General features: G+C 44.5%; 1 protein-coding gene across 4 annotated transcripts in view; it reads left to right on the top strand.

Annotated features, from left to right (window-relative positions):
* MDGA2 (MAM domain containing glycosylphosphatidylinositol anchor 2) overlaps positions 1 to 16,147 on the top strand; it is a 332,288-nt gene that overhangs the window by 282,986 nt on the left and 33,155 nt on the right. For all 4 annotated transcript variants that reach the window (XM_083839870.1, XM_083839871.1, XM_083839873.1 and 1 more), the window contains one exon: positions 14,159 to 14,336. In XM_083839870.1, the coding sequence (XP_083695996.1) occupies positions 14,159 to 14,336 (178 nt within the window). The remainder of the gene's footprint in view (positions 1 to 14,158; positions 14,337 to 16,147) is intronic.

Consider the following 16,147-nt stretch of genomic DNA (forward strand, 5'->3'; position numbering starts at 1 on the left):
TTATGTTTTTGGTGAATATCTCTAATCCCTCTCTTCAGGATGTCTCAGGCATGCCTATACTTCTCTCCCTGTATATTTATACATTGCAGGAGCCAGGGAGCTCCGTGGCCAAGTCTCCTTGACTTTTGCCAGCAACGTGCAAGCAGTAATTTCCTGAAGAACAAACCGTCCCTGGGCAGGAGGTGGTCACCACGCTCGTGTGCTCGAGGCAGTGACAGGAACGTAGCCTGAGGCTCTCACTGCACGTTTCGCTTCAGTGAAAAAGGGTAGAGACATGCTCGTACTCCGCACTGTGAGCTCTCACCCAGCATTGCCCGAGCCCATGGCGCTTTGGTCAGTGCATGGTTGTCACACTCGGTTCTCATTTACTCTGGCTCAGCAGGAAAATCTGCAGTATGAATTGATTACTGCTGACAAATGCAGTGCATCAGTCAAACTTCAGGAAAGATGCAGGAGAAAATGGATTGAATTGAAGAGCAATTTAGTGAGAGAATTACTCAAGCTAGAGGAATTTATTTCTGTAAACAAGTTACTTGCTTTTGACTACATTTAAACACTTGAGGTAGGGTAGAGGCTCCCTTTGCAGGTGTACCCATGCGTGCACAGACACACGGCTCTGGCTGTGAGGGGTGCAGTCAGCGCCGTGCGTGGCTGAGCAGCACGTTTCATCCTCAGCGTGCAGCCGAGGGGGTTTCTGCAAGTTGTTGAGCCAGGTGGGCACCCCTCCAGCACAAACTATATGTTACAGGATGTAATGCAAAAGCGTTTCAAAAAATACCTGTGACAACAGTGGTTCTGATAGGGTTGTTTTCATATGATGTCATACAGTGGCTCATAAATATTAAAGGATTTGCAAAATAGAGCAATGAAACTTTGAAAACTGAAGATCTACACAAAAATCAAGTCATATGTCATCAGGCAAATGCATGACGAGTGAGAGTTGTGTCTGGCATGCAGTATCCTTTTCAACATAGTAAAAGATAGCATAAATAACTGCAGCTATAACTTAGTACATGAAAGGGCCTGTGAGTGTTACAGACACTTAATTCTGATGAAGGAAGCATTTTCTTTAGTGAAGATAGTTTCAGATGCCTAGGAAAGGTTTTAAACTAGAAGAAGGTAGATTTAGATTAGATATAAGGAAGAAGTTCTTCCCTCAGAGGGCGGTGAAGCCCTGACACAGGGGGCTGGAACCGGGCGGGTTTTAAGGTCCCTTGGGCACCAGCCCCAGCCGCAGCATCCACACACACAGGAGGCACTCGAAGACCTCCACTCCCAAGATCACCAAGTGCCCCCAAATTAAATAATGCCAGAACTGGGCTCTCAGACCGGCTGCAGAAGTGTTTCTCACTGAATGAGCTTCACCTTTTTCCTTGTGGTAGCTCCACGTGTGTCCTTACATCTTCTTGCTCCCCCACGTGCCAGGCCTGCCCTAAGGACACCCTCTGTGTTCTCCCCGTGTCAGCAGGACACGGCCCCACAGCCCTTATTTCGTGGGCTGCAATGAACCCCTTGGCACCGCTTCTCTCTGAATTTAGGAAACCGAAACATAGAGAATGGTCAGAAATACTCAGTGCTGGTAGGGCTCGCCTTGGGAAAGGGGTTTTTACCTCTGCATATTTAAAGGCAGCATCTTGATTCACGCCTAGAGGTGCTTCACTGGAGTTGCATGGACAGCCTGAAATCTGGGTGTCCCATGTCACCGAGAGGGACACCGGGACCCTCACGCTGGGCTGTCCTGTGCAGTGTACCTGCAGACCCACCTGTGCCTTTGTGTGGTCCCCAGCGGATGGCTGAGGGGTCCCAGCTGCCTGCCGGACACTGGGGCATTTGGGGCTGTCTCCCTGCCTCCCTGTCTCACACCAGAAATTCTGTCCTTGCAGAAACAGATGCATGCAATTTCAGAAGAAAAAATAAAAGGTTAAAACATAATTTTTACCAATAAAAATAGCAGTGCCATTAAGAAACCAAACTGTTTCCTAGTCCACAATGATGTATTGTTTCTGTTGGCACAACTGAGACCAGGAAGGATTTCTTTGTTTTTGTGAGGCCTGTGAAAATTTTATTTCCATTTGGAGAAAAGAGATGGTAAATGAGATTCATTCTTTTTTAAAGAACGTAGTTATATTGGCAATTCCTTAAACAGACTTTGCTTGCTCCTAGATGAGGGACATTTAGCCAAATCACAATGTATTAGCTAGCATATGTACTAAGTAAGTGTTTTCCTCAAGTAATGTGCATTGCAGAAACTATATAATGCTGGGATGAGTGATCTGGCCCTAAAGACAACTGTTCCATCCATACTTTTGCTGTTAGAGAATTCTTTATTCTCTGAAACATACATATATTTAAATCGAATACAAACCATATTGCCATTCAATAAGCAAATCAGCACCCTACTGCAATGCGTCTGTGTTTTGGAGCTAATTTAAAACATCACAGTTACATTTTGAGAACTTCATTAAAAATCTAGTGGCTATTTCCTTTCCTCTCATGCAGCGATTGTCTTAAGTATTTAAGAAATGGTTTGTTGAAACGTTCTTATCTGACAGTTGAGCTCTTACTTTTTGGCAAAAAAAATCATTCTTACTTAAAAACTTAAGCAAAATCAGTATGTTCCCTTTCCTTGAAAATGCACATTGGCATCACGCGCTTGTCTTATTGCATTATTACTCCTTGATCTATTTATGCAGAGATTCATGTAGGTTGCTTAAAATGCAGTCTTGTTTTTCCAGTTCATTTACCAAGACAACCTAGCGTGTTCACTGTGCTCGCTAAAGAGTAAAGCTCCAGCATGCCATGCTTTAAAAGGGTTGGGTTTGTCATCCTGATTGCAGCCACATTCATTGACTTGTCACTATGTAATTATTTTGTATGGAAAAAAAAAATGTCATTCATAAATAGCTTTTAGAAATCACAGGAAAATGAATTAGCTCACTAGTGACAGGAATGTGCTGTGTGCCGTTCAAGATCCAAGCAGGGAAGGTTGTGGCACTGTGGTATGCTCAGCTGTCATTATCACTGAAATACGAAATTTGTCCTGGGATACTTTCCCGATCACGGAAATGCAGTTGTTCTTATAAGCGTAAAGTGTTTAGCTTAAACTTAGGGTCTAAATCCTGATGCCACTTTGATAATTCTCTCTTGTTGCCCTGATAAAAGCAATGCTCTGGCTACGGCAGACAGACTGCTGTTTGACATGCAGAAGCACATCCCTGCTGCTGGCGGTAGCGCTGCTGGCAGCGCCCAGCTCACCCCCGCTGCTGTGCCCTGCGCTCTGGTGGGTGAGAGCGGCAGCTCCTAGTGTGTGAACTTCTGGTTCGCTCTGTCACTGAGAGGGAACGAGAAACTTACCCTTAAAACCATCCTTAACGCGGTTTAATAATTAACGCGCCTTTTGTGAATGCCTAACAAAACGGGGATTAAAAATTGAAAACCTCTTTTGAGAGCTGCCTAGCAGTGGTGCGAGAGTAGGAAGGCCTGTGCCACTGGGGCGGGGAACAGGGCAGCTCTTGTTTAATCCCATAGACTCGTGTGAATTCATCTGGGACTTAGCCAGTTTTAAAGTCTTAAAATGGATTCTGCTGGTTTATATCACACTTTGGCCTTTCTCTAAGGAGGGAGAGAAAGGTATGTACTTGAATGCAGTGTCACCACATTCAAGGTTGTGTCTGATCTGAGTCCACGCAGATGAGAAGTCCACACTGTGACCTTTTCCTAAGAGCAAGATAATGCAGCCTGCTTTCAGTCAACAGGTGCTTCAACACTTTCCGTTAAACTCTGAAATTGTGCCTTTACTTGAAGGACTTGCAGCGGTACACCCTTTAGAGGAGAGATGCAGTGGATTTACTGGCACCTCCGGAGGGTCCCTCACCCAGTGCGTGGGGGCAGCAGAGCCCCGTGACACTGCACTGCAAGAAGCGAGGACGAGCCTGAATTTGTTCTGCTGAGGCGGGAAGAAATTACTTAAACTCTGTGTCTGGCAAAGGCAGCAGGGAAGTTCTGCATTTTGCTGTAAATCCTTCTTTATTGCAGTGAGTGGACACTCGGCTCCGTCTCCCATGTCCCTGCGCACTGAAGAATTGTGTCCCCTTGGGGCACTGCAGACCAGGATCTGCTCTGCCAGCAGACAGAATCCACCCTCAGTGGTACAAGCCAAGCATGGTAACACCTAAAAGGGTTAGCGAGGGTGGGGATGAAGATCGTGCTTTAGGGAGATCAGTGCTGGACATTACAATCCTGGGTGCATTTTTGTCACTAAGATCCACCAGAAGAAAGGTTGTTCATTTGAAAATGTTTTTTATATTTGTCTTGTTAGCACTGCTCATATTTTCATTCAAGCTCTGGGTAACTTTTTTACAAGAAGAGCTCCAAAACAATAAGGAAAACAATACCGCAGACAGGCAGTTGGTATTAATTTATCTGAATAGAACAGAATAGAATAGAATACAATGCAGTGCAGTGCAGTGCAGTAGTGTAGTTGGAAGGAACTTTCGAAGATCATCTAGTCCAGCTGCCTGGCCACTTCAGGGCTGGCCAGAAGAGAAAGCACATTAATGAGAACACTGACAGCCCTGGGGGATCAACCACCTCGCTAGGAAGCCTGTGCCAGTGTCTGACCACCCTCACGGTAAAGGAATGTTTCCTAATGCCCAGCCTGAGCTCCCCTGGCACAGCTCTGTGCCGTTCCCATGTTCTACCATTGGTGCCCAGGGAGCAGAGACTCCTATTTTCTCTGCACTTGCCTTCCTCAGGGAGTTGCAGAGAGCAACGAGGCCGCCTCTGAGCCGCCTTCTTTTCAGACAGGACAGAGTGTCCCCAGCCTCTCCTCACAGGACATGCCTCCCAGCCCTTTTACCGGCTTTGATGCCTTAAGCACCAGTCAGAAAGCACCAGGTCTGCTGCACTGCGCAGGTGAGCTTTGGTGCTGCCTGTGAGCTGAACAGAACCACTGGACCGCAGGGAAGGAAAGGTGGCAGTGGGGGTGCTGTGCTCTGGGAGCAGCGATTGCTGGTCCTGAAGCATCAATGGAGAATGCAGCCAGCAGCAGGTGCAGCCTCCCATCCACAAGACCCCATTGGCACTGTGAGTAGGGTTAGCTGATGCATACACTTGATTATTAATGCGGACTTGCTTGTTTGGTTTAAGTCATGGAGTGAGGATGTATTCAGATTAAAGAATAGTAAAACTGAAATGTGTGACACTGGCAGAGTAGCTATTTTGCTTCTGTGCACCTCAAAGACTATAAATCCTTCTGCATGTAGCAGGTATGGAAAAAGCAGTGTAGAGTATAAGGAGTTTCGATTGCTCAGAGTTGCACACACAGATTCATAAAGAATTGAAAATCACACGGCGTTATTTGTAACTATCCCTCTCAGCACTCCAGTCGGAGGATGGGGACAAACAACCTTGTGTGTCTTTCCTCGTGGTGACTGCATAGTTTTGGTCACCCTCCACTGGCTTCTGAAGGTGCTGAGGTCTGCCAAGACGTTGTCTGCACACACGGAACATTTTTCCATCTCATTAATAGCTCTCTGGAGAATATTCTGACATTAATGTCTTTAAGCTTTGGATTTGGCTTTGGAATTGGCGACTCAGATTCTTCCAAGTTTTTGTATTTCAAAGCATCCTTCACGTGTCCCCGGTCAGACTCTGGAGCTGGCCAACACTCCAGTAGCTGCTTCCATTAAACGTGCAGTCATGAAGTGCAGTTCAGTAACAGGGAGAGTCTGAAGGTCATGAAATAAATTAGCAAACACAGAGCACAGCATACGCCGTGTTAGGAGCACAGAAAAAATCAGGATTTTTTGCTAAAAGGCCACGAAGCCCTACATGTTGAATTTCCTTGATGTTCTCCTATCTGTTTTCAAAGTGCATACCAAAATGGTCCCAAAGGCCACTCAGCTTCTACGCAACAGAGAGTAACATCTGCCTGGATCAAACCCACATTGTGCACTGAACTTTTGGACCTTAACTTAAAGCTCTCGCTTCACTCAGCAAATGTTCCGCTTTGCCTGGGTGTGCCTGGCTGTAAATATTTTTGTGCTTTTCTATCGCAGCTCCTAAGTGGGTGGCAGCGGTGGCCTTGGCTGCAGCTCCGAGCAGCTCTCTGCTGGCAGGGTGCAGCTGCTCTGAGCAGTTCTGGTGCCATCGAGGCATCGCGTGGAGGTGCTTCCTTTCCGTGACCGGCCTTTCACTGAAGACAGGTCCAGGTAGATTTTTATAAATGAGACCTGTTAGTGTATCCCGCGCTGCACAAACATTCAGGCAGCGATAAGCGAGTGCTTCCAAATCTCTGATATTTACTACCAGCAGGATGAAAGCAAGTGAAATAAGTGAGACTTTCCTGGAGAAGATGTGAAGTTCCCGTGGCTCCGATTTCCGTGCTTGGTGCACTGCTCCTCCGTGGGCAGTAGCCACATCCCCTACACTGCTGCAGCCCAGGTGACCTAGAAAACCAACGACTCCACTTTAAAGAAGACGTAAAAAGTTAGCCTGTACCTATATGCCCGAGACTAACTTGTTCAAGCTTGTTATATGAAAAATTAAGCTTCCTCCTTTTCCTTTGTTTTCAGTCTGCGGAAGACTGCAGTCCCAGTCGGTTGCTAATGAGCAAGTCTCTTCAGACTGCCCCGAGCAGGTCACTTCTCTGCCTTGCACATCTCCTTTGGTCACGATTTGGCTTTATTGTATTTTTAACTTCTATTTTCATTCAGCAGCATGCAGGTTCAGACATATTCAAATATGTATTATATGCTCTCAGAGGGGGTTTCTGATGAAAGCTGAACAGGCACTGGCTGCAAAATGGAGCGTAAAATTTTCTGTCCGTGCCATAGCCCAGTTCTTTTACCCATACATGCACTGGTATGGATCCGATTTGCCGTAAAGGAGAAAGTGAATACAGGTAAGGTTTTATTGCCTTTCCGATCAAAGAAAGTTGCACCTAACAAATACAGTTTGTCCCTGCATGTAAGGTTATTAAAGGTAAAGAAACACTGAGAAAGACCTTACAGCTCTGAATACCCTAAATTGCAGTTTAGTTAGCAAGGGGACCGAACTGGCCTAATTTAGATTTTAAAAGATGTTTTTATCATCAGTCATTTGTATCAAAAAAAAAAAAATTAAAACAGAAGGCAGTGTAATTAGCAAGTTTTTAATAGGCATTTGTGCTGTGTTTTGATTTTACTCCGTCAAAAATGACCTCTCCTATTTCCTGGGTTATCCTGTCTTTAAAACTTCAGCTGTAATGCGTAATTAAAGATAGCTTAATTGTTGGATCCTGTAGCTTCCAGACCTCTTGTACTATCTCTCCTTAAATTGTTCCCATTTGTTTCTCTTTCAAATACCAAGCCATAGTTTTGGATCATGGACAGCTGTTTCTGGCATCTGAACCACGCATCCATCAATTTTGTAGTCCGTGAAAAACACACTGCGTCTTTGGACTCCAAGTTCCTAATTAATAACAACTCAGGGACATTTAGTTCCTTAAAAAAAGAAAAGAATTTTTTTGTTGGTTGGTTTGTTTGTTTTGATGATTTTCTGTGTACCAAATATAGCCAATTACACAAAGATGTAAACACAAAATAAATAAAATGAAGGGCAGGAGAAATACAGAATGGTAATTTAAGGTAAAATAAATAAAATGAATGGCAGGAGGCATACAGAATGGTAATTTTAGGTAAAGAAGGCCAATCACAAGCCCGGGTCATTACTGTTAGCTAGTGGGCTCAGCATGTCCCTGGCCCCAGCAGGCAAACCACACGGCGCTGGCCTCTTGGTCCCCCTTGCTGTGGCACTGGCTGGTGTCCGTGTTTGCAGGGGAGCAGGGAGCTGGTACAGACTCAGCACAGAAACAGATGTGGGGTTTTGACAGTTCCAGTGATCACGTGAAAATATTAGAAAAGAAGAGAGATGTCATCAATAGCAATATTTCATGATGCACAGTGGAAAATCAAGTGATGATAAGTGTGGCAGAGCATGCATTGCAGCTGGCCTTGTTATTTTTGCCTGAATTATAGGTATTTGTCACCGTGAGTCATTTCAGGGCCGTAACTACCCTTTGAAATGAAGCTGACACAGTTGCCACCTATCTGATAAGGTTTGTGTTGAAAATGAGATAGCTCTGATTACGTTGCTGGGCAAACGTGTTAAAGAAGAGTAACCACTGGATGTCTGCAGCAGATGAGGCAGACGCTGCGTGGAAGTGCTCCTCTGCAGCATGCAGATGGGTAGCAGTATTTGCCCGTCAACCAAGTATTTCCCGTTGCTCTTTTATATATGTGACTGCTAAAGAAAACTCCTTTTTTTATCAAGAAAAATCAATTGTCAACGTTATTATAAATTGTAAAGAAATGACTTTAAGGACTGCAAGAGCTTTTTTATCGGAGTATGCAGTAGATTAATACACATTGCATTCGGTTGTCGTTAATTAAAGAGATGCTTGTCTGACTTTTTGAGTCAATAAAGAAATTTATGGCTGAAATCAATAGGCCAAGTACAATGGACTACAGATGTGTTTATTTTTTATAAACATAACTGTGCATATAGGCAATCAATATTTAATCATCCCATAGGATTAATTTCTCAGGAAATCTATATGTTCAAGTCTTTTAGAGAATATAGTGTTGGCTGGTTTCTCAGTAGGAAACAAGGAATAAGTACCCTTTTATTGACAGCAGAGAGGAGAGGGTTTCAGCCTGTTGCAATAAAACGTTGCCACACTTTTACACCCTTTCTCTGATGTCAGGGAAATTCATTTTACTTTTCTGTTAGCTTTAGGGAACAAAGATTTCTAAATATTCTAAGGTAACCAAGATAAATGAAGAGTCCCTGTGAAGCCTTCTGTGCTCTGGATGGACTGAATGTAGGTGTGCTCTGCTAAATTAATTACAGGTTCTTTTACAGGCATTTACAAACCATTGGAAAACTGTTCTTTCAGTTTGGTCAAAGCAAATTCCCAAATGCATATTACATCCTTATCTTTGTAAGGATATAATAATTTCTCTGCTTCAAAAATTCCTTTTCAATGAACCCCGATTCTCCCTAAGTTTAGAGCTCCAGACACACAAATTGACATCCAGGAAGGAGTTCTACAGGGATGTTTAGTTCTGTTCTCTCTTTGAAGTGTGAATCTTCATGTTTTAATATAAAAAGGCACAGCCTGGACATTGGAGAGAGGCTGTACGCCCCACTCCAGTGTCTTTGCTCCATCAGTAGTGTTCGGTAGAGGGTTCCAATGAGGTGGGCGATGCCCAGGTGGCTCCTGCCCACTCGGGGGGGCTGCAGGAGATGCCCAGACCTCTGGAGGCAGAGAGGCATTGTTGCAGGAGCAGGGGCAGAGGGCCAAGTTGTTCTTGGTGCTGGATGGCCCAACGCTGAGCGAGCAGGAGCTTGGGTGCTGCTCCAGGGGTCTGGCTTTGCAGAACTGCCCCGGCTTCATGCAGGAAGCTTGACCTGCCACGGAGGGATCTGCATCCTATATTTCAGAGGGTCTGGACTGTTTCAGCATTGGTGTCTCCATATCATACAGACCTTCAGAACTGTTGTGCCAGCCCAGGGCACCACTGCTGTGAATTGGGAGGAGGGCTCCCCTCGAGGACGGCAAGGTGGGCGACCAGCCTGGTGTCTGGGGCTGGCACTGGTGTCCCCGGCCCTGGGAGGGATGTCCCCGGGCAGCCCCTTCACCCTCAGCCCCCCGCTGTCCTTGTTCTGCTCAGGGTTGAGCTGAACATCACGGGAGCTGTGTGGGTACGGGTTTTCTTTATTCATTTCTTCAGCAGCTGAGCTGAAAAATCAGGCAAGGGGATGTTTTGTGTCAAACCTAGTGACAATTTTGAGATGTTTGTGGAGGTTTTTTTTTTTATGGTTTCCATGGTAAAAACAAGAATTAGAACAGAGACAGTGCTGATTGCAAGGCGAAAAGATGTGTGTTGCTTCCTATGGAGAAATACCAATATCCAGTACGGCTTAGGATGCATGGTACTGAAATGAAAAATCAAACTGTTTTCCTTTCAGAATGAATAAAGTAATAGAGTTGCTTTATTTGCTTTTGTGGGTAGTTGTAGAAAAGGGTGATAATCCAAAGCAGCAACTGAATTTGATATAAATTAATGACTAGCTTTAGTAATAGAAAACTTTAAAAATGTATTATTAATCATTAAAAATATTTGCTGAAGTATGTGTTTCAGTATCCCCATATCCGAAGGCTACGTGTAATAGGGAATATTTTTTATGGTAGACCTCTGTAAGGAGTCAGGAATACCTCAAAGCAACAGCTAGCTGACTTCAAACAACTGCCAGAGAGTCGGTGGTAGCTCACCCAACCTGTGGCACAGCATTGTTAGCACAGCATTCACACGTAATTGGCAGCCAACCTGTTGGCATGAAGCATGAAGCACAAAACGCTGATGATGTCTGTTCCAAGAAATGATTTTTTTTGTTCTGTTGTTTTTGTTGTTGTTGTTATTTGTTCTTTTATTTTTAATGTTGAAAACTAGGTAATGTTCTGCAGAGTTTTATGTTCCTTTGATTCTCAATTTTTGTGAAAGGGACAGGTACAATCATGACATGATGTTTAGTGGTATGCAGCTCACAGCTGACATAGTGAATTGTTAAAAAAAGTCTTGCAGAGTTTAGAAAATGTAAATAATGTGTCTAAAAAATGTAGAAACATAAACCATTGCACATTTAAAATATAAAATCATTCTATCTGACTCAGGAGGTAACAGTGAATTTACAGACGTTCACAAACAGCTGGGATGTGCTCCAGCCAAAGGCTTTCATTTTCTCCACCTCGAGCACCAGCTTTTATCCGAGAGCACTTCCCAGTTCAACTGCGCAAGACGTGGCGAGCATCCATCCATGCGGGGCAAGTGAGAAGGTTCATATGGGCAAATTCCCAATGCACTGCTTTAAAAACACAGTCTAAACCTTATCATAAGTATCCTTATTGTCTTCTCGGCAGCACACCCCTCGCCCTGCTCTCAAGGACAGCAGCCTCCTCGAGACAAGGCTTATCGATTGCTGGGAGGCTCCCTGGCAGCCTGGGGAGCCGCGCGGTGCATCATGCATCGGTCCCACTGCGGGAAAGGTCCGGACGCCCTTCCCCTTCATTTCTGCAATGTTTCATACAGTCTGTGCTGCGAGCACGTAGCGCGGGTCACAACTCAGTGGCTGCTGTGCCTCGCGTGGCCGAGGGGCAGAGCGGCGTCCTGGCACCTTCACGCGCCTTTCCGTTCTCCGTACGTAAATTTGGCACCGCTCTCCTGGAGCACTCGGGTTTCGGTGGCTCCTGGAGGGTTTTTGTGGTCTGGGAAGGTGGGTGTGGGGGGTGTAAAACAAGGGCTGCTGATCGGCGGAGGGCAGAAGGAAGGTATCTGAGTGGCGTGAGCCTCCATGCCTGCCAGTGCTGGCTTTGTGGGCTGTGGGGTGTCAGAGTGACACACTGCGCAAAGCCCAGCTGGTACCCATGGCTTGGCCTCATTCACAGGTAGCCAAAGAAGAAACAAGGCAAAAAAACCTGAATTTCTGTTAAACTGCGCGCACCATGGGGTTCATTTTTTGTTGGTCAGTCCTTATGTACGAAGAGCTATCAGAGATCTGGCATCTGACAGAAGCTGTCAAATCTGAATGTTTCATGAGCTCCGCTTGGATGATCTTATATAGATATAATATAAACGCACATATCTGCAGTATCTTTATTATCTTTAATCCCTCCTTGTAGTGTAGTGGCCCTGGGAAACCACTGGCAGAGGAAGGCTCCACCGTTCCAGGCTATGTACAAAGTTGTGGTGGATGTTTTATCAATATCGTGCCTTACCAAGGGGGGTCTTTTAATGCTTTCAACAGGGAAGAGGCGATGCTAGCTGGGGAGACAGAGGGCTGGTGCTGCTTGGGCAGCTGGCAGCCCCCAGCTCCCCTGTCTCCCCCTGCCCCACGTGCTCATCCGAAAGCTTTCTGGTCTGGGTGCTGGGTGTCAGAGGCAGACTGACGCCCTGTGCACGTGCAGAGTTTGTATTGAACAGATAAACTTTTCCTCACAGTAACTTGTTTTTACATTTTTAACCTCATCTGAGATTTTTTCCCTAGCATTTCTCGTATGCAAGGCTTAACCCCTGCGGGGCCAGCCATGAGGAGCCACCTGAGCCTGTAGCACGGCATACGGCATGTGCAAGAGCAGAAATAATGTCACAGATGTGCTCAGCATTGGTTTAACCCATCCCTGCGAAGGCTCAAATCGCAATAAGACGCACATTGACTTCAGTGGCACCAAAATGAGGACAAAGTTCCACATTCCCAACTTTCTCAAGGATTGCTCTTGCTTTTTGCTTCACGGTCTGGGTTTTATTTAATGGGCATATAATTGTACATGTGTGACATGGTATGATTATCCAAGAATTGACATCTCTTTCCCACTGCTATAAATTGAAAGCTTGAAGTCTCTTAATATTGCTGCAAATGTCATTTATTTGGATGAAATGTGGTAGATTTAGTAGTAGATTTCAGTGATTTCAATGTGCGTTTTTATTGCATCTGCAAATTAAAGTTTTGGGATAAAAATTTTTCTGTTTTTAATAAGCGTGAAGCTCTGCATTGATGAACATGGGATAACTAAGAATTTCCGGGCACTCACAGATACAGTGTGCTTAGTGAACTTCTCATTTTAGCCGAACTGCACTTGTACAGTTGTCTTGGGATGTGTGGTAAATATTTAATGATTTTTCCTTTGTTTCCTGGAGATAGTGTCTGTAATAAGCCTGAGTACCTGCAAGTAATATTGAAATGTCAAGTCACTCTGCTGCCCAAAATGTGCGTAATTTCTACTTGTCTATGAACCAGTCAACACAATTGCAGAGACAAAGTGGCACTCGTCTTGTGATGCCTTCTTAATTAGGTATTTTTTTCATTTATTGTAAAGGCATATAAATAAAAGAAACTATAGATTTTGATGCTGAAAGCACTGCAGTCTATAAAGCACAGAAATCTGTGCTTTGGGTTTTTTTGTTTTCGTTTTTTGCTTGTTTGTTTGTTTAATAACACAGCCTCTTGTTTGCTCCTATTGTCTTTCATTGTTCTCTGAAATCCATCCATCTTTGAGACCACAAGGATTGCTGATAATTGTGCACTAGCCTATTTCTTTCTCACTCACCGAAAGTGGTAAGTGCTTGGAAATCAAACTGCATTTCAGTCCTCCGGCGTGCTTTCATTAGCTCCAAACTACGCCCCAAATGCCAGCCGTGGAGCCTCGCTGCCTGCAAGGGGAGGCAATGGGCGCCGGTGGAGCGGGGCCAGCAGCACATGGGCAGCTCTGGGCTCCGGGGCCCCCACCTCAGCCCGCTGTGTGCTGCTGCAGAAAGCACCTCTGGCACCGTGCTCAGCCAGTTTTATTTTAAAATCATGGAGGAAACGAGGCTGCCAGGCATGGGGAGCCAATTTACTGCTCAGGCTTGAAGGGACAGCAGGACTCATGGGGAGCTAGTAAGGTCAGCCTCTGGAAGGTGATGAAATGAGCTGAAATGAACAGCTTTTTAAAATATATATATATATATTTTTTAGTATTTTAATTTATTTATTTACAGGAAAAAAAAAGCTTATTAAACATTTTAGGAAGTGGGTTTGAAACTTAGGGGCAGATTTGCAAAATACTTTAGGCTCCAGAAGATGGAAGAATTCAGTGAGTGTTTGAAAAATGTCTCAGCATCTGCCTGACGGTGGGAGTGCTAATGCACCGCCACAAACTGGGCTCTCGGTCCTTTGCTGCAGTCTCTGAGAAATGTCGGAAATCCCTGGGAACTGAATTAACGCCGTGCTTCCCTGCTGAGTGCTGCACGGTGCCGGCAGGCGTCGCGCTGCCCGAGGCTGGCGTGGGACCTGCGTGGCAGGGGAGGAGCTGATGCTGTGACAGTGGGAACGGCAGCGGGGTGGCCTCACTGATGGTTTGGCAGTCTGTGGTCTCCTCTCTCTCTTACAGAAGTGCCCGGTAGCAGGTTATTTCCAGGTTAGGTCCAGGTTCTTGCCGTAACTAATCCCCCTTGGTTGTTTGAAGGTTTGAGAAAACACCCGGGGCAGCACAGGTCTGCGGCTGCTCCCCTGCTCTCCGACGGTGAAAACAGCATTTATCCCAACAGCTCTGACATTTCCATCCTTCTTTTGATTTTAGGCTGGACAACAACGTTGGTGGGAGCAGGAAATTACAGTGAATGGAAACATTCAAAAGGGAGAATTAATTACCTACAACCTCACTGAGCTGATCAAGCCAGAGGCATATGAAGTCCGACTAACGCCCATCACCAGATTTGGGGAGGGGGACTCAACCATTCGGGTCATCAAGTATAGTGGTAAGAAGATCTTTGTGTAAGAGGAAATGTGTTGTGGTGCCCTCCGTGGTGCCTTTAGTCTGCTGCTACAGCTGCACTGTGTTGCATAGTGTGTATGAATTGCCAGTCCAGCGATGAATTGCCAAAATCATATCAGTTTCTATAATATAAAAGTAAAAATATAACAAATTAGTGTTATCTTCATGAAATTGGTCTTATTGAAGAGTTTATTCTTGCTCTGAACACTTGGTAGGGCAATGAGTTTTGAAAAAAAAAATCTACAAAACAAGTACTATTGTGAAGATGTCAAATTGGTGTTTTGATATTATCTAAATACTCTTTTTTTGTCAGAATCAGTATGTTTTGAGAAATGTCTATTTGAAAGTGAATGATTAAGAAGCAAAAAGACTATTCCTAGTCCAATGCAAGCAGAAAAGGGTGTCTCTATATTTTCTTCCAGAAGTTTTTCATGAGAAGGATTTATCCACTTCAACAGGAAAGATATAGTACTCCTTCCGTCCTTAGGAAATGGCCACAAGTCACTCCAGGGGAGGTTTAGGTTGGATATTAGGAAAAAAATCTTCACTGAAAGGGCTGTGAGGCATTGGAACAGGCTGCCCGGGGAAGTGGTTGAGTCACCATCCCTGGAGGTATTTAAAGAACATGTAGCTGTGGTGCTCAGGGATGCATGTGGTGGTACTCTCGGCAGTGTTAGGTTAACAGTTGGACTTGTTTTAGCAGTGTTTTCTAACCTAAATGATTCTGCGATTCCATTCAGTCTCACAGCATTATGAGGAATTAATTCCTTGAGCTCTAAAAATAACTAAACATACCTTTCTGAGAGCAATTATTTAAGGAATAACTGAATTACTTTTTTGTTTCTCACTCGTAAAAATTACAATGGATAGACAAGACATATCTTAGAGAGAAGGTAGTTCTGTTGAAGACATCATTGTGCAGTGATGCAAGTATCAAGGGAACAAATTACATTAAACAACCTCAAATACAAATTCTAAATAACACAGTTGCACATTTCACTTAATGGCAGATCTGCTAACAATGATGATTGATGAATCTTAAGTTTTAGCTGTTGTAGTGAAGTGTTTGCTAAGAATGTTTCCCAAAGCTCATCTCGGCAAATGCTCAATTAAAACAACTTGTTTACTAAATCTATCTGCTGCAACTCCTATTGGACCTTTGCTCATCATTTGGACTCTTTACTCAAGTAAATGTCCATGTTCCAACTTTAGTGGAGGGAAGCTGGTCTCCCTGGGGCTTCCTGCATACACGAGGGAAAGACCCAGGGTCTTCTGGATGGTGTTCAGGAGCAGAAGCGTCATGCAGACATTTGGGATTTCAGCAATCCCAATCTCTGTGCTGGCTGTGATAGGTAGGCTTGCATCACTGCCCTCTCCTGTGTACCTTGAAATTTCTCCTGTGACTTAAATACTGATCAGTACCCCATCCACTGGACCAGCTCCTGCTAGGAATAAATAATAATAATAATAATAATAATAATAATAATAATAAATAATAAGATTTAGCTCACTCAGTCACTTCTGCTCCTTTTTGGTAGCAGTTGTACACTGGTAAGTCTCAGGAGGTTGACTGAGGTCTTGGCCATATCTCACAACCACACTGAATTTGAGCTGTTAATGAAACATTATGTCATTTGCATTTCTAGCCCCAGGCTGGCAGGAAGAACATTCCCGTGCAACATAAAAGGCATATTTTGTCTACCATAGATTTTTTTCTGCTAGAATCTGCCATTAGCACAGATGTGAATAGCATCCCATCTCAAACATGCTGATGGGTGCCAAAGCAAAATCCAG

Source organism: Anser anser (assembly GCF_964211835.1).
Source record: "Anser anser genome assembly, chromosome: 5".
In the NCBI taxonomy this organism is placed as follows: domain Eukaryota; kingdom Metazoa; phylum Chordata; class Aves; order Anseriformes; family Anatidae; genus Anser; species Anser anser.